At 39.3% G+C, this 18,755-nt stretch overlaps 2 protein-coding genes across 3 annotated transcripts; both read left to right on the plus strand.

The window, feature by feature from the left end:
• The first annotated feature begins 1,202 nt into the window (after positions 1 to 1,202).
• On the plus strand, positions 1,203 to 12,112 carry LOC140952685 (cysteine and glycine-rich protein 1-like). 2 transcript variants are annotated; one of them, XM_073402130.1, is made up of 5 exons: positions 1,203 to 1,294; positions 9,172 to 9,372; positions 9,580 to 9,806; positions 10,158 to 10,251; positions 11,746 to 12,112. In XM_073402130.1, exons 2-5 carry the CDS (start codon positions 9,183 to 9,185, stop codon positions 11,808 to 11,810), a joined length of 576 nt encoding a protein of 191 aa, XP_073258231.1. In that variant the 5' UTR covers positions 1,203 to 1,294; positions 9,172 to 9,182; the 3' UTR covers positions 11,811 to 12,112. The 2 variants fall into 2 exon arrangements, with proteins under 2 accessions (XP_073258231.1, XP_073258230.1); XM_073402129.1 differs by lacking the exon at positions 1,203 to 1,294 and adding an exon at positions 6,383 to 6,686 and having other exon boundaries at positions 11,746 to 12,110.
• Positions 12,113 to 14,789: 2,677 nt separating this feature from the next.
• On the plus strand, positions 14,790 to 18,395 carry LOC140953357 (uncharacterized). Its single transcript, XM_073402843.1, has 3 exons — positions 14,790 to 14,859; positions 15,109 to 15,672; positions 17,330 to 18,395. Exons 1-3 carry the CDS (start codon positions 14,790 to 14,792, stop codon positions 17,986 to 17,988), a joined length of 1,293 nt encoding a protein of 430 aa, XP_073258944.1. The 3' UTR covers positions 17,989 to 18,395.
• Positions 18,396 to 18,755: the final 360 nt, after the last annotated feature.

The following is an 18,755-nucleotide window of genomic DNA, read 5'->3' on the forward strand; positions in this document are numbered from 1 at the left end:
AATTGAGAGTCTGAAAGAGGCTTCTACAACTGATGTACAATATCTTCCAGATTTTCCATAAGAGCGGATAGTGTTCCCATACCTTTTTTGCCTGTTTTCAAATACAGCCATGACAACGAGCAGTGCAAACGCAGTGTAAGGAAATGCTTGTGAGGCATCTTTGAATTTTTCACAAAAAGGAGTGCCTATTGTTAGGATGTAGAAAGTCGCGCCCTTATATCCTATGCCGCCGTTTCGCATTCCACAGTTTGCTCTGGATAAATTTGAGAAAGCAACACTTTATATGTTAAACAAAATGATAATACCAGAATAATGCATTCATTTTTTTATTGCTTATCTGCATCAACTAGTACTGAATTAGTTAAAGTTAATTTTATGTAAAGGTGCGGGAATTAGCAAAAGCATCCTTACTCTTACCAAGAAAAAATACTTCTCTTTATCCTACCCTGTTCATAAGTTTCCGGCGTGCCAGAAATATCTTGGGCTCCTGCTTTAGTGAGCTCATAGAGGAGGTCTCCCCATTTTGTCATGGACCCTTTTAAAGCCCAAAGCACTGGGCGTAGACCCCACCAGCTTCACCACAGATAGATTAGGTTATTACGTAACAGCATCAAGGTAAGTTCAAATAGAAACCCTTTAATATCATCTTGAAGAAAGAGTATACAGGAAATTGTCTTGAAAAATGGAGATTTGGAGCAATCGAGGGTATCATTAGCTCTTCGCTTCTCTTTGCGCAATAGCCGCGCTTCAGATTTACAGGAGATTAGATTTGATATTCAGGCAACTAAATGAAAGTTTAATTGAGTCCAGATAACACTAGATTTTTACTTCAATTCAGTTTCCCAAAATATTCTAAAGATGGGCACAACCACATAGACACACCCGACAGGGTCTAACTAGAAGAACTGGAACGTTCGACCTACACCAGATTAACCAAAGGCAGATAAAAGCTTTTCAATTCAGTTTCATTTTCTATTATTTGGCCTACTAGCCACGTTTTCCTGCCACTGACGAAGATCAGTTTCCGTTGACGGTTTTTGACTGAATACAATATATGCGACCTATTAAAAAGCAATGATAAGAATTTGTATACCTAATGCCAAAGCGTCTCGAAATAGAAGAATCTTGACTGCATACATTTTCAATTGTTTCGTACAAGGTCAGGTCATATCACAAATAAGGATTTCAGTGTTTAGTTTTGTTTTGTCTACTTAAACGCGACATCCCGCGTAAGAAGACCATAGAAACCTGTCTTTGTGTACAGGACGGCTGGGTAAATTCAAGCAATACTCAGGTAAGAGAAATTTATACGTTTTTCTTTGGACAGATCTCATATATTTCTAATGTTATTGGTAATTGAGGTCAGGGTTTTAACATGGCTGTGACATAAGTTGTTATTTAAGTGAAACATAGATTTCTCGTGTGCCCAAAGCGACAACAATTCATCGTCCTACATTTATGATACATATGAGAGCTGAGTTGACCTCAGTAGTGTGAGCATCACCTCTTTAATAAAGAGACAAATCTCTAAAGGAAACATTGTAAATGCTCTTTTATGATCGTCAAAATTGACAATGCAAAGACAAGTAACATTCCGCCAGGAAGTAGTGTTCCTCAATGAGGAGTAAAGAAATCATTCAAGGACAACCAAGCTTTCGATGACTTACGGCTCAGATTTTTCCGCGTGTAGACAATTGCTTCTTCCAACGAACCTACTGAAGATCAAAATTGGTGAGAACGTTTTACTCGAACACCTGAAAAGTTCAAATGTTTTCCCAAAATACTTGAAATGATAATTGGCGAACACTAAGCTGAGTCTTGCCGAGCTACCCGAAGTATCGTACCAGTGAAGTCTCACGATTCTAACTGATAAAGTTATTTGTTTAGGAAATACATTGTTTGTTGTTGGGATTTTCTGAAGCCCTCTTGTTTGGACTATGTAAGTTCATTCTTCACATAGTGCGGAAGGGATCAGAGGATAAAATGCGTGAGCCCTCGATGATAATTGTATAAATCAGTCAACAGCGACAATCATCACAAAAAATGTTATCGTTTTGTCTCGAAGAACCCGATCCAGTTTATTTCATTGACGAATTCTGTGGCTGATAGAGAGTACAGTAGAGAAAAACTATTAACTCCGGGCGGGGGGGGAACAATGTTTTATAAGGGGAGGCTACGCCCCGAGGTCCAATCCCTTCCGCTTTTATATACCATTTTTGAAAGAAAAGGCACCCCTTTCCTATAACTTCTATTGACAGAAGGTACCCCCTTCACTTATCTGGTTTAAAACTTTGCATCCCTTTTAACTGCTCTAAATTCACTGTCTTAAGAATATAAATAGATCACAAAACAGAACGGTGGTCAGAACTTAACACCCATCGATTGCATCTGTTGGCCTTTATGAACCTTTTTACTGACCGAACTGCACAGATCTTCCTTCCCTTTATATACTTCAACATGTAAAATCCCTACCCTTTCATCAGGAAAAAGGTACGGCCCATTTCGGGCGGAGCCTCCCCGCATAGGTTATTATAGGGAGTACCCCCGGGGATTAACTAGAAAGAGCAAAGAAAAAAAAACTGAGTGCGTTGCCAAGCTATCAAGTACCCAGGGATCGTTTGACTTAAGCCTCGATGGTGTCGCGACATTTAGTCGTTCTTACAATAGCCTGAATAATAAGAATTGAGTTTCAAGGGAACATTTTGCTAATTGTTTTTCGTATTTAAATGATCTCTTTAACTCTTTTATATGTGTTTATGGCTGCAAAATGCCAACACGTGACTGTCATAGTCTGAGGGTCATCCAAAAGTAACGCAGAATGTTCCTGATTTCAACCACAAAATAATAAACAACACATCGTGATGTTTTCCAGGCTTAGATTATCCCACGTCAACGGGTATACTTGATGCTGATCATAACCAAAAAGCCCCGTTCAAACGGACGCAACATTGTTGGCCAACAACTCCCGACTTTGTTGGATGTTACATGTTGCGTCCGTTTGCACACCCTATTGCATGTTGTTTCGAGTTGTTGGGAGTTGTTGCGCAAAGTTTGAAACCGGTCAAACTTGTAGCCATGTGCCAACGGACGCAGCAACTCCCAACATTATTAGGCCAACAATATTGGGAGTTGTTGCGTCCTTTGAACGTACCCTATGCAAGGACTGATACTAGGAGACGGTCCTTTTTAACGACGGCGTGTCTACCTAAGAAGAAAAGCCAAAAAAGCTACTGGTAGTTAGTTTTTTGCTAAACTGTGACACTACACATGACTACAAGGCAATGTAAGGTCAGCCAGTCGAGAATAGATTCAATAATTCTCTCTCCTTAAAATTACTAGTCTACCATTGCCAAGCTATAGTCGCCTAAAAGTATCACTACCATATGCGTCATCTTTGAATAGAACTTTCCCGGCCCTGCATGCAAGCTCAGCTCAGTATGTACTGGCAGACCTTCTCGAATTCATTGGCGTCAATCTAAATCTTTTTTAAAATCCGTTATCTAGCACATGATACGTGTGCCCTTGCATGACTAGTTTGGATTTACTAGATTTTGTTGAAACATCGCCTTAATCTTTTTTTGGACTGGTACTGATCTTTTTGATCCAGTGTTAAGCGAATTTGATTGTCCAAGGCTTTTGAAAGCAGTGATTCTCACAAGGCTAAACTGTTGAACGCCTTCGTGAAGTGTGCATTCGTACTTATATACGGGTAAATCAGAACAGGCGCATGTGTCAATGGAAATTTAATAATGACTGATAACCATCTGTGCTATTGCTTTATCTGCTTTAGGACAATTGCTTAGTTAAGCCGCTTAACTGGGGTAATCTGTAAACATGTGAAGAAATAACTTCCTGCCTCCCAGTTAATGACAGCCTGCGCGACAGGAGCAAAAAGAGGGGGGAAGGGGACGGGAGAAAGTGAGAAAGGGAAAAGGAAGATCAAAAATTGGCGGGAAATGAACAAAAGAGGGTTTTTTGGCAGGCGTCCCTTCTCCTCTCTTTCCCAATCCCCCACCCCTCTCTTTTTCCTTCCTCCCGATCCCCAACCCCTGTCGATGCCTTCCGTGCAGGCTAAGTTGCTGAAGGGACTTTGTCCAATCGATGTTCACTGACTAGCTAACGTTTATAACCACAGGGAGACCAGCTGACAGCCAGCACCTTAAGACAGCGCTATATGTGTTCAGGAGCCTATAGGTCGTTTGCTATGATGCTTCGATCCTCCAGGCGAGCAGCACATTAATCTTTGGGTTTGCTGTGGTTCCATGAGTGTCCTGACGCAAATCAGGCGTTGCACTGTATCAGTGTAATGCTCGATTCTTTTACCTTACTATTGATGCGCACAATTATGCCGGTATTTTGCAGACAAGGTCAAAACTATTAATAATCGTAGAACATAGAGTGCGTTCGAGCTACAGGTTAAAGCATGTTTTGATCGGATAACCTCGGAAACGCTACAGAGTATAAAATTTTGGGACACCTCCCTATGAAAAATTTATATGAGAGAATTTCTCGCATTTTAAGCGAACGGAACAGTACTCACCGGGCAAAGGGGCTTTCGTGTTTTGATATCAAGAGATAACAAGAATGGAATGCAAAGTTAAACAAATCAGTTTGATACAACGATAACGCGAAGTGTGCCACGCAAACATCAGAAAACAAGATGCCGTACCATTCTTGCATCAGGAATGCTTGCAAACCTGGGGCAAGTTGTAAAACATCAACTAGACAGTCCATAAGGTTAACTCTGTTTTTATTTATGGCTCATGCCGATTCGATCATTCATTCATAAAAATGTGTTCAAGATCTTGTTCCAGAAGAAAGAACGATAAATGTGCTGCGCTTGAGCTTTTTATTCGTTGTTCGGCACGTGACCGTGGTCTGCCCAATACAAGACGTAATTCAAGATGGCGCCATAAAAAACGCAGGATGCACAAGAATCACAGAATGCCCAAGATCATGAGTTGCGTTCTCCTCACAACGAACGCAAATACTTAAGCAGGATTTGAGGTCTCACAGTTAACCAAGGGCTCTTGAGTTAACAGCTATGGGAACTCAGCACAGTACTATGTTTACACGTCATGCGAAATTTAGGGTTTGTCTCGTGTAAGAAATTTTCCCAAAACACGCAGAAGTGAGCCTACTCGGAGGCTATGAGAAACTTGGTACCTCATCGCCCCAGTTCAGATGACAGCGTAAGAAACTTAAAAGAGAATGTGATTTATTCTTTTAAAAAACAATTGGACGGATGTACGTTTCACTGATTATGACTTTCAGCGGCACGTATTGAAATGGCAAATGATAAAGCAATTTTTGTTAGAAATTTCGTAGTTTAAAAGGAATTTAAGAATTTTGCATTTTAGGATTTCCAGAAAAAGGACAACTCTGGTGGGAAGTAAAATCAAAGACTTTTCCCTTCTGTTTGAATACATTAGTTGGTGTTATGACATCATAATGTTTGGTACTACTAATCGAGAGACGAGGCATCAGTTTTACATGTAACATATACAAAGTTTGTAAAAAATAAAACGAGCTTTGTTAGGCACAAATCATGCGCATGATTCAAAACTCATACTTAACAATCGAGGTTTACAGTATCTCTAAAAGTTCAAACACATACAGTTATTAAGTGTTTGCAAAAAAAACTCAAGTTGTAATCCAAGTACCGTGTTCGCAAAGTTTTCAAACTGACAGACGCCAGTTAGGTTTAATGATTTCATCTGCTTTTTGATTGAAGCATGAGTCGGGTATAAATTTCGATTAGGGGCTGTGTTTCGATACATTACTCGATAAATAGCTTAATATATCATAGATTGTTTTCAGGGATGATGTAAACAAATTTTTCTGCGACCTCAAAAACAATACTATTCTCTGTCTACGCTAGGATGGCTCCAGATCGGAACCGTCATTTGCACTTAAAAAATAAATGGTAAAAAAGATGAAAGAAGAAAATGTTGTTGTTTTGACAGTAACATGCTTTTTGCATTCTCAGAAGCTCTCTCGACGTCTCTATATGACTCTTGCTTCAGAGAGTAAAAGCGGTTCCAAAGAGAAAACGCGCAGAATTTTTTTTTTGACGTCATGATTAGATGAAAACACCCGATAGGCAATACAGGACAGATATATATCCTGCGAATCATCCGTTTGTTTTTCCTGTTATTTTAAACAACGAAGAAAAACTGAACGTTTTGACAAACTTTCTTTAAGTTTTTTTTTCCTGAGCATAAAATCTAAAAGTGACGTTTGCGTGTTACGTGAATGAATTCTTTGTACGTTTTGCGGGCGTATGCTAATTCCCAAGCTCCTAGCGGCGAAGTAATTTTGCTCGCCGCAGCGAGCTGTGGTTTCGGGTAAACAGTATTTTGTTTTCTTCAGAGAAACTTTCGTTGACTTTAGCCGCGTGGAGCCACTAATTACATCTTCGAATTTAATATTGACCATTGTTTTAGGACTCTGAAAACAATGGTCTTTGCGAAAATGAACTATCAATGTAATTGGAATATAATGAGCTTGGTTTTCTTGACGCGACCAATTATGTTTACTACGCGGAAAGCGGTATTGTCTCTGCAGTTCATCTGTTTAAAATGCATGAATATACTAAACGTAGCTAGTTTCACAGTCATTCAGCTCAGGGTGGTTTCTACGACAGGGAGGAAGTTATTTCACGAGAAAAGAACTAAAATTTATCGGTAAGTACAATCATAAACTGTCCAAAGTATAGTGTAATCTCGGGAAACAGTTTGCAAGGCTGTCTTCGATTCGTGGTGAAGAAAGCTGCGCTATTAAAATGGCTTGCCTGGTAAACAACCCCATAAAAATAGAAGTATGAGTTTTAGTCATTGTCGCTGAGGATTAAAATTCTTTTTGATTGACCTTTTGGGGCCTTATGCTTCTATTTTCTGAGCTAAAACCTTGTAACTGACAGGTGAGTTGCATGAAAGTTTAGGTAGAATGGTTTGCGCGTTGTTTATGTTTAAGGGACGTAAGTCTTATGTTAAGCGAAGGACTGAAACAGAAATACGAGTGACTGAAAATTTATCTGGAGGTGCTGTTTTAACCACGAAAGAACTACTATAATGTTTTATAAGTGTCGTGTTGTTTCATCTCGTTTTGTTTAACGTACAGATTAATTCAAGATCAAATTGAGTTTACGTCAAAGGAAGTGCTGAATTTTTTGATAAAAATACAGTTCATGCGTAAGGAATGTGAAGAATTATTCAGCCTTTTCGGATGGTCATTTTGAGATTGGAAAACAATATCCAAATATCTTTTTGTCGCTAATTGTTTTGCTCTATTGTAATAATGAAGTGAAATGAAATTAAAAAGACAATTTTTTGTTATTTATAAAAAGGAATCAAGTGGACAATATTACAGATTTTATAAAAAGTAAACTGCACTTTGACCTGTCAATCAGGTTATCATATATTCAACTTCAGTAAAGGGCACAGCTGAGAAATTACTTATCGCAATATAGAGGCCAATTACCGGTAGCTGAAATTTCAATTAGCTAGTGAGGATAATAAATTCTGATCAGGTGTTTTTGCAAGTAATGATAATCTTCTCTAAGTACATTTATTACCCCTAATTTTGGATGCTTTTAATAATGTCTGATAATAGATCTGTCCAATTTTCTGAATTTTTTTGTCAGAAAATGTTACAGAGCATACAAGTTAGAACTGTGTAAAGTGTGTCTGTTAAAGGAGCAATTAACCAATACATGTCATATAGCTTATGACTAAAGAGTAAGACAGAGTCAGTATAAGAAAAAATGAGTTGGCTGCATGCATGGAAACAGTTAATGGAGAAATGGATAGGGTAGAGTCTTATGAAGACCTAAAGAAATGCACAGAACACTCTGTTTTGACCAGGAGCTAATGGATCAGTTAATCGGCTCCTAGTTTTGACTTACTGTAATTTGGACGAAGTGCTGATCTGTTTAAGTATCTGATTTTTTTTTTTAGATTTGTACTGGCATGTCAATGAATCCTCTTTTATAATGTCCAAAACACCGTCTGACATCAATAACATTCAGCCAGATATTTAGTGCCTGATATTAAACACATTCTAAACCTTTTGGGTGTACTTTTGTACGTCTGTCAATTTAGAAAAGCCTTTATGTCTGTGGTGTCTAGGCTAAAAGGATCATAATGATGTTAAACTAACATATTGATCAACTTTACCAATATTTTATAAAAATGGCACTTGACAGTAGGTTCACAATTTTCCCTCGAGGGGAATTTTAGGACAATAAAATATAATAAGAGTGAGGTAGAAACAAGATGGCCTTTACTCAGGATGGTTCATGGCTTAGTGAAGTTATCAAAAATTTAGTTCCAGTTGATTCTGACAAACCAAAAAGTCAGGCAAAAGTATCGGATGAAATGGAAACTTATCAAAACTAGACACATATAAACTGCATGAGCTCCGGCTTCTGTATAAAAAAGGTCAAATGAGAAGTACCTCACCTAAGAAATCACAGTCTTCAAAGGCAACATAATATCGAAATAACAACAGTCTATATGCTTGCATAAACATCTGGAAACAATGTTGTGTGACTAAAATAAGGTGTTAGATTGTTGTAATTGTATAGTAAAGGTCATAAAAAAGGAAGATAAAATCAATGACTTCAAAGCAAAAAGCAATAATATAGTCTTAAAAGCTAATTCAAGTACTCAATTCATTTTCTGTTTCATCTTCTGCAATGCAACTTACATGCTTATAAATATAAAGGGATTCCTAATATCTTGGCCAAGATTCTAGAGTTGATCAACAACACTCCGTTCAAATTCCTTTGGTAGCTCACCACTTCGAGAAGGCTTCTTGTTAAGGTTCAAGCAGAATTAGATGAGTTTGTCAGTAAACTGGCCTCACGAACTCAGTCACTGATTGAACTGAACTGTGCAATCATCGTCTTTAACTGAAGGGAGTCTAGAGATAAACTGCATGTGCATTTGGTATAAAGATCTTAAAGGTCATTAATGGCTTCATACAGTCATGTAGATTGACAAACCAGCCATCAATTTCCACCCCACCCTCTCCTCTTCACTCATTTTCATTAATTCTTCTAGTTTCTCTCTATAATATCCCTTCTAATTTGGTGTTATGAGAATACAGGTTTCGAATGTTGTCATTTTTTCAGTGCTATACTTACATTCTTTCTGTGTTTGCTTTCAGCAACATAAAGAATGGCAAATATTAAAAACAGGGAGGCATCTCTCAAACTTGGCCAGACTAACAGTAAGTGTGCAAGGTGCGGAAAGACAGTGTACTTTGCTGAGCAAGTGTTTGGTGCTGGAAAGAAGTGGCACAAGCAGTGTTTCAAATGTGTTGAATGCAACAAGTCCATTAGCAGTTCTACTCTGCGAGACAAAGATGGTAAGTCGGTGGATCTTTTCAGATAAAGTAAACCTGCTTTCTGGAGTGTGAACTAAATTTATAGAGTTCATAAGGTAAAGCAAACCCAGTCTAAATGATAACAAATTTGTCTATCAGTAATCTATACTGAATACATGCAGGGCAGGAAAAGTGCTTGAATCCAGCTTCATGTCTAATACCTTCCCCTGTGTTTATTTTTAATTTTAGGTGAGATCTATTGTGCCAATTGCCATACCAGAGCCTTTGGAACAAAAGGTTATGGATATGGCATTGGGAGTGGAGTGCTTAGTACAGACACTGGAAAGGCTGGAGAAATTGTCTCTACAGCACCAAAAACTGCTCCCTTAAACTCCAATGGGCTAGCACCTAGAAATGGCTGTCCTCGATGTAATCTTGTGGTATATGATGCTGAAAAAATTCGAGCAGTTGGAAAGGTAATATAGGTTTATGTGTAGTATAAGGAGATGTTTTTTTTATGAGAAGAGAGGCTTGAAAACACATTGTTGGTGACTTAGTAATATTTATTATCTGCATGTACCACATATGAGGCTTATTTAAGGTTAAGTTGGAAAAAAAAGCTTAAGCACGCTTTTTAAGTACAGCTGGCATTGGACTGCACCGAAACTTCATGTCTTTTTTTTCATGAAAGTTTAGCCACTTTAACCTCTTTTTAAACCAGTTAACCTTTCTTTAAGCCAGTACAATTTACCAAGCAGCAGGCTCATAGCTGTATAATTTATTCTTTTACACGGTAATAATTATTTTCTGTGGTTTGTTGTTTAAAGCTGTTTCACAAGCACTGTTTCAAGTGTGTGGCTTGTAGTAAAGGTTTGACTCCGACAACAATGCGAGATCATGATCAAGAAATCTACTGCAGAGGTAATTAATTAATGTATCATAATTTGATTGTTTGATTATTTCCTTATTAGTCTCACTTAGCTGCGAGACTCAAAAAATTTTTTCTCCTGTGTATGTGCCAAAATGGGGTCATGTTCCCAGGTGTTCCTAGAGGAGACCATGGAAACTGGGGATAGGAATTGCGACAGGTCAGAGCACCATGCTTTATTTTGGGAAGAAAGCTTAGGAAAGATTGATACGAAAGATGTCAAGCTTTTCCAGAATGGGTGGGTCCACAAATTCTATCATTTGAAAGCATTGATTACTTTGGAACAAGTGAATACTTCAGTGATAACTTCGATGGTGAGGCCATAAACTGGTCAGGTGTTGTAAACTTTTATGTATGCAAATGAGTCTTGTGATGAGCGAGCAGTTTATTTCAGCGGTGATTGAAATGATGCACCATCACCTTTTTGGTCTCTGGCAATCATGTGATTTCTCTTGGATTGATTTTCGTGTATTTATTCATGCGTTCTCAATCATTGTCAAGTTTACTCGACTGTCAATAAAGTAGGAAGTGAAAACCTTTTGCAAGGAAATCCTGTTTTGTGTAGAATAAATTGCCTCCTCATTTCCTACCTAATCTCCAAGCCAGCGAGACTTCACACTTTTTGAACAGCAATCTTGTTCTACTTGTTCTTGTTTTTTCCTTCAATTTCTTTTCATTTTAGTCGGTTATTTTCCATTCATTGTTTACCAACCCATTATGTTTGTTCAGTCATCCATTTACTTGATTATAAATGATTTTTTATGTCTCTTTTCTTCTCCTACCACCCACCCCCCTTTTACTGTGTTCTGTCAGACTTCAAAATAAGAAAATAGTTGCATTTTGTAATGCTTAAGAAATGTAATGTTAACCTGAGCCACAAGACCTTTTGCAGCATATCAGTGCTTTTCTCTCTTCTTTATTAGCCTGTTCACAGACCCTCAATTTTCTCTTCAGAGTCCGTCAAGCGCGCGTGATAAAAATAAACCGCGGGGGATTTACTGACCGCCAGTGCTAAGGGGTAGGGGTAGGGGAAGAAGAAAATAGACGGTGACGTTATTTTTTTTATCTCGCGCTCCGCGCTTGCTCTCGCTTGCAAGCCTCGCTCTCGCGCACGCCGATGTTTTCCAAAAGAACAAAAAGAAAAATAAATCAACGTCTGTGTACAGGCTACATTTTTATTTTCTTGATGTTTTCGACAGTTCTATAATGTTCTGCAGGATTTGAATGATCAAAAGAAATCAGTGACAGATTGTTCTTTCTATTGAATTCCTTTCTTTAGTCTTCATGAGATCTTATGGCAACCTAAAAAGAAAATTATCTTACAATTTTCCGTGTCCTTGAAAAATGTTTTTTGTTTTCCCAAACTTTTCTTTGGAAGATAGTAACCCTGTGTCAAAACTGCTGACCTACCAGTACTTACCACCATTAACCTTAAATGATAAAACATGATTTCAGTTAACAAAATTGTTCATTTATGTCAATTACAGCCTGTTATGAGATCAACTTTGCACCTAAAGGATTTGGATTTGGCCAGGCGCTATCCAGGACGTAACAAGTGGAGGAGCACAGGGATCCCAAGAATGGGTTACCTACTTATGGGTTACCAAAGTGCAGCACGTAGAAAAAGAAACATCTGATTTAAACTTTTTTACTGAAACTCACAAGAATGTCGTATTCTATCTAACAGTTTTATGGATTTGTAAGAAAAGAAATTTATTATTGATAAATCATTTTCCAGTAGATGAAATAATGATGATGATGAAACCCACAATACACTTTCAATCATAATGGTAATATGGCATATTGTACAACATAACACTCCGTTTGTAACAACTGGTTCTGAGGAGAACAGTTGAGGAGGGACGAAATACAAGCTCCCCTAAAAACGCTGGCGTAGGAACAGTGCTAGCGTCAAAAAAAAATCAGATAATCATGATATTCACGGCCCCCCAAAAAAACTACACACATGTAGCTATTCAGGTCCAGGCATTTCGAACAAAATCAAAGAAACTAAGGTTATTTAACCGCAATGAAAAAGCTTAAGGCTTAAACAGAGGTAAAATAAAATCATTTAATGGAAAACTGTGTCTGTGATCAAATCCTGTCAGAAAACATTTGCAGAAACGTAAACCACAGGAACTAGTAATTGCTCAATATGCATGGAACAGACCATCTTCATAGCCTCTAAATGTGATACTCGAAACGGCAAAAAAATATAATTGCTCAGTCAAAGTGTAGAATACTCCATGCAATGCATGAACTACGCAAAAAGCAAGCAAGAAAAACCTCTGGCCGCGGTTGTTCAAACGTTGGATAGCGCTATCCATAGGATAAGAATCTATCCAGTGGATAAAGCAATTAGTTTCCCTAATACTTATCCGCTGGATAGTGATTTATCCGGTGGATAGCGCTATCCAACGTTTGAACAACCGGGGCCTGTTGTTTTCTGACTCTAAGGTCACGTTTCACACCATCACGAGCTCAATCTCTCGGTTTGGCCTGTCAACACTTAATTCAAATCGGGCTAATCACAAACTGCGTAAGAAACTAGCCAATCAAAAACGCCGACATATGTCCTTGCGACTCTGCGGCATTCGAACACGATATTGTGCATTTGATTTGCAGACGCTCTATACAGAAGGTTTAGAGCGTCTGCGAAACAAGCAATGAGAGATAAGCACTTGAACTATAGTTATGACTTTAAGACTAATTTTAGGTCATGCATAAATTATGAGCCCGAACTGGGAAACATTTCATCAGAAATGGAGTTTATTTTAGACGCAACGCAAAGAAAATGGCTTTTTCTTTTAACTATACCTGTTATAAATACGAACCACTAATAATTGATCGCTATTTTGTTAGCTTTCTTGAGTAAGATCATGATCTAAAGAACGTATGTTCTTAGAACGAAAGAACGTATGTTCTGATACATTGCTACAGGTAATATTACTGCAAGTAAGCACGTCTGAAAATGAATTGTTTTGATTGGTTGACACTGGTAATTCTTAGAGTAACATGGTAAGAGTTTTATCTCGAGATTGTTTTTGTCGTCTCCATCTTGTTTATGCCCTGTGTTCTAGGCAATTATGAAAAAGGCATTAAATTTCGCGTTTAAAGCATTCTCCACCTGATTTTATTTTTCAAAGGTCTGAACTTTTTTACTAAACTATCGAGATAAAATGAAACAAGCAAAACGCATATTAACGGTATTTTACAACAGAAGACACGGTCAAGGAATTGAACTTTTACCTTAGCCGCTGTTATTCGTCTGCAATCATTTCCTTCAGTGGTTTTCTAGAGCATTGGATAGCATTTTGCCGGATTTGTAACACGACCGCATGACGTTTTGCTCGATGCTACATAGCGGGCGTAGCAGGGGCTTGGAACTAGTGGGCACAAGAAAGAACGGGGCACGCGAGGGAGACACGTGAGAAGAGAGGGAGCGCCTGCCAGAGGAGGCTTCCTTTCCCCTCGTGTGTCTCCCTCTCGCGCGCCCGTTCTTACTTCCTACGCAGGCTAGATTCTACAGTAAACAAAGGCGAGTTGCGGTATCAACTGTAAAAGTTTAACTACAGCCAAGGTCACAAATAACTCTTCTGCGCCCTGTGGTCACTCCTTCCGCTTAAATGCCCCGCTCGAGACCCAAAATTAAGCGTGTTCCAGGCTCCAAGATAGTGGAGACAACGGAGAGAAAAAAGTGCGAAAAACTGCGTGAGGGTTGGAGAGAGTTTTCGCCGCTTTTTTTTTTTTTTTTTTTTTTTCACGCTTTTTTCGCTGCTCTCTCGCTTTTTTCGCTCATCCGCACTACCTGATCGAAACAGGGGCACCCAACGAGGATATAGTTCAAAACCACTTAACATAGCATTTTAGTATTCAAACGGTAGATATAGTCATATTTTTATCCCCTAAAAACTTTTCATCTGTTCGGATTTCCTAGCTGAAAGTCTAGTGATCCGAAGATTATAGGGATAAAAACTTACCTTCTCGAAAATTTCAGCCAGGAAAAGGCTCCCGAAAATTCTACGTGGCCTTTTTTAGGGTCAAAATCCGTTAAAAATGGGTAATTATACCATTTTGTAGATGTTCGAAAATCCTAGAAGAGGCAGGCAAGCAAGAAATTTTACAACAAATGCTCCGAAAATTCTAGATCTCAAATCGTCTTCCGAACAGATATTTTCCCGAAAATTGCCGTTGGGTGCCCCTATCGAAAGCCTCGCAAAGGCTGAGAGCTAATTCGTGCCATTTTGTCTGACCCACCTCACGCATTCTGATATTGGCGGCGGTTTGAGCTACACTTTTTACCTCAAACACCAGATTATTAATTCATAAGATGCTGTCAAATTTCGTCAATTTATCTAGCACGCGAATTAGTTATGGCCTGGAACGGTAGCCATCATTAGACTTCGAATCCTTCAAAGGGATGTAGTTAAAGCAGTGATGAATCCCTCTGTAGTATTTCATTGTTCTTAAGAGAGAGCTTAAGGTTAAGGAGTCATGTAAAGGGAACATCAAAGTCAGTGTGTCGCCGAGGATGCGCTTCTGGTACCCGTTCCTTACTTTGGTTTTATGTGTTGAGTGTTATTATGGAACTCAAAGCAACGGTAAGCACAGTAAAAATATCGCTGTTTCTAGCTTGAAAAAGAATCGCTCAAAAAGACGGATAAGTCAAAATCCTTGTCCTCTCTTAATGTAGCATCGCGAAAGCAGGAGTAACTATAGTCAAGGATCAAAATTAATGACTCTTGCAGTTGAAATAAGGCGTTTTGGCCAGAGTTTTCTTTCACGTAGCAATAATGATTGAGGACGAGATCGTCTTTTGCTATTCTAATAGCAACTATTCATCATTGTAGGCTCAGCCAACAAACTAGGCAGAGAATCTCTTTTGAAGTTCTTCAAACTAAACAGCGATCTAGAAAGCCCTGGACGATATAATACTTCAAGAAATCAGACAACAAATACCTCAGCAAAGGCAGAGTCAATTTTGAGCTCGTCATGGATGTGTAGACATAATTCCACGGGGATTACACGATATAAAAAATGCCTCAAGAGGCAAAAAAACAATGCAGTGAAAAAATCATTTCGTCCACATGACTACGACGACGACGAAGATTACGATGATCCCGGAAGTGATTACGAGGAACCTCCAGAAGACGAGGAGTTTCCGGAGGATGACTTGCCAGGTTCGTATCGGTCTTATAACGACATGCCACCGAGGGCTCGAGATTCAGAAGGTTTATACGGGAGTCCATCGGAGAGATTTCGGGATGACGAGGCTGAAGATGAAGATAGTGAGGCTAGGCGAAGATATGAATTTGAGGATGAGACACCAAACCGGCCTGGGTACGAAGATGAGTTAGACGACGAGGACGACGAGAGAGATCGCTGGGACTGGGAACCACCAAGACGATATCATGGTATTGAAAGATAAATAACTTCGTTCTTTGATGCGATATCTTGCCTGTCTTTTAATAATCTTCTCTTCAGAAAGGATTTCATTATTACATAGCTAAGTAATATTTAGCATACAACCAATTTATCTGACAAGTTAGGACAATGCAAACCCCCATTAAAAAATTGACTCTTCATGAACTTCACCGTATTGCCATGCAGTCAGTACTGGGTTTAGGTGTCACTAATGGAGAATGAAAGAATATCGTACAACGAGAAAGCGTGCAGACAAAATATAGACTGCCTCAGCGCTACTGAACTGCAAGAAAAACCATTCCAGGTCATTATGTTCGATTAATGACTGATTGGACTAGTTGGTGAAACAACGTGCTACTGTCGGTTGCATCTAAGCGTGGACACAAGACAAATAACCTGTTCTAATAGGGTGTCACACCTGACACGTTTTGCCGCCAAAGTTTGACAGCCAGTCGAGCAAACTGTCGCGCCGAAGGAAAGTTGTTTATATGTTTTTGATCAGTGCTTCCACTCATATTTCATTTTTCTCAACAGCAAAGACATATTTCTCCCTTAGAAACAGCTTACTTGCCTACAGAAATTATACTTAACGTCAAAAAATTCCTTTAAAGAATTTTTTGTTGAGCGAAAACAAATCAAGTCGATAACAGCCACTTACTCCAAACTTCGAATATTTGGCGGCAAAACATGTTCTAATTGGGTGCAAACATGAATCATGTTTGCACCCAATTAGAAAATGTTTTTTCCTCACGTGTACACGCTTAGATGCAACCGACGGTATTTGTTACTGCGCCACGAAACACTGACTGATAAAAAAACTCAACAGGAGAGGCGATATAGGTGCAGATTGAAATAGAGGTCTGGCACAGGCTAATCCGGAAAACTCCTTCAACTTCACATAAGACAATTTTGAATAAATCCTTCGATCCGCGGTATTTTTTTTTTTTCAAGTTTTGATAAAAGATCATTGAGAGAATATCAATCGCCCGGATCAATCGATACCGCTAGCGCTTTTTAAATTAGTTAACTGACCAAGCGTAAATGTCATCGGCTCCTGTAAATGTCAGGAGCCGATTGCTCCTGTAAATGTGATATGTCCAAAGTGAGTGAAGATATTACTCCAGCCAAATTTTACAGACGTTTATTCGGTGGGGGCACCACTGACTTAACTCCAACCATACAGGTTACAGTGGAGAGGACAGACTAAAAGCAGCACCTGTCCCCCTAGGTTGGGGGTTGAGCGTGGGGCTAACAACCCCACCCCGGAAAAAAAACCGATAATCGATAATAATCGATAGTAATCGATATCAATCATCAATGAATATCGATTTCCGATATCGATCGATAGAAATCGATAAAGAAAAAAGTTGTCTTCCATTAATATCGAGGGTTTACCAAGAGAAAACGATGATGATTTTTATCGATTGTTATCGATTACTATCAATTCCTATCGATATCGATTTCCGATATCAATCGGTATTAATCGGTGGATTAAATGGATTAGTATCGATGATATCGATTGATTTCCGATATCGATTTTTATCGGTTGACTCCGTCTAGTGTTACCGAAATTTAAACACTAGCACAAAAGAATAATAAGCTAAACGAAAAGTTATTTAATAAATCTAATTTGTTGAAATATTACAGGTGGAAAGAGATGGAAGTCTCATCAAGATCCAGATGATGACGATGAATATGAACCCAGCTACCACCCTCGGTACCAGCATCACCCGAGACATGCGCACTATCACCGCCAGTACTTTACACACCCTTCTAATGTTCGTGCCAGTCACAGAACATTCGACCAATCAGTGCCTTCATGGCGATCTCCATACACCCAGATTTACCAAGCCTTCTATCCTACCTCTGCACCCTACACTCCGCATCCCGCGAGATTGGCAACATTTCCCTCGGGTCAAGCAAGCTGGCAGCCTCCTTATCTTCGGATGAACACAAGACGTTTGCTCGATGCTGTTGGGCCGAGTGTTATCAATCCTTACCTTCAAAATACTTTCACTTATCCACATCGAGAGACTAACTCATTTTTTATTCCTCCTCGTCGTGTCTCATCGACTCCCTATTTGGAAGCCACAGCTAGAAATCTCGTGAGTTTCACGCGAACTATTCCCGATATCGCCGCGACTCTCCCGCGTCTATCTGACAGTGTCTATCATTACCCGCGAGTTATCCCTGGGGTAGCATCCCGTAGCCGGCATTTTGGCGGTCACTTATCAGGACCGTTTCTAAGACACAGCGAGTTCCCTGATGCTGTTCTCAACAGAATTAGAGAATTAAATCTTCACTGATCTGGGTAGAGCTATTTTTTATGTCTAAATGAAGGTTAGGTAGTCTGCGTCTCCTGTCTGCGTTTATTTCCTCTTTCTCAAAGGAGCTGTGTCACGGGGGTTGCTGTTTTGGGTCATTTATTTGCTGTAGTTGTTGCTTAAAATACTGCCATTAGTCACCCATTCACAAAATGCTCCTGTAGGCCTGTAGGGTTATGAAGAAAATATCAAGTAAACACAAACCATAACAGAGTCTGCAGAGCGTTTTGAAACGTGGGAGGGGGGGCTCATCTTCCACTCAGCCATACGCATACCCCTGCTCAGATTTTCCAAAATGTCCTTTTTCGTTGTTCGTTGGCACAAGCAATCCTCTTTGCAATCTTCGCATTGTCTAGCGTGTCCTTAATCGATTGTACATCAGTAGGCAGTTGTTCCTGCTTCTTGGTGCTCCTTAGGTCGTCTGAGGGCAGAAAATGTGCGCTCTGAAGTCGCCGATGTCACAGGTATTGTAGAAAACATCAATAAAAGTGTTTTACGGCACCAAACCGTGGGGGGGGGGGGAGGGGGGCTCTACCCCCCAATTTCGTTTTTGGCTAATCCATGTCCATCCCTGTCATCCGAAGCAATAGACGACAGGAAAAAGCCAAGCTTTTCAAAGAGATTAAACAAATAGAATGATATTGCACCTTTAGCTAAAAGTGCCATTTTCCAATGAACCATCTGACAGTCCCAGAGATCCCTTATTGCTATTTAACCGTACTCGGTTTTAGCTTAAAAATACTAAAATT

The sequence above is a fragment of the Porites lutea genome, chromosome 11 (genome assembly GCF_958299795.1).
Source record: "Porites lutea chromosome 11, jaPorLute2.1, whole genome shotgun sequence".
Classification (NCBI taxonomy): domain Eukaryota; kingdom Metazoa; phylum Cnidaria; class Anthozoa; order Scleractinia; family Poritidae; genus Porites; species Porites lutea.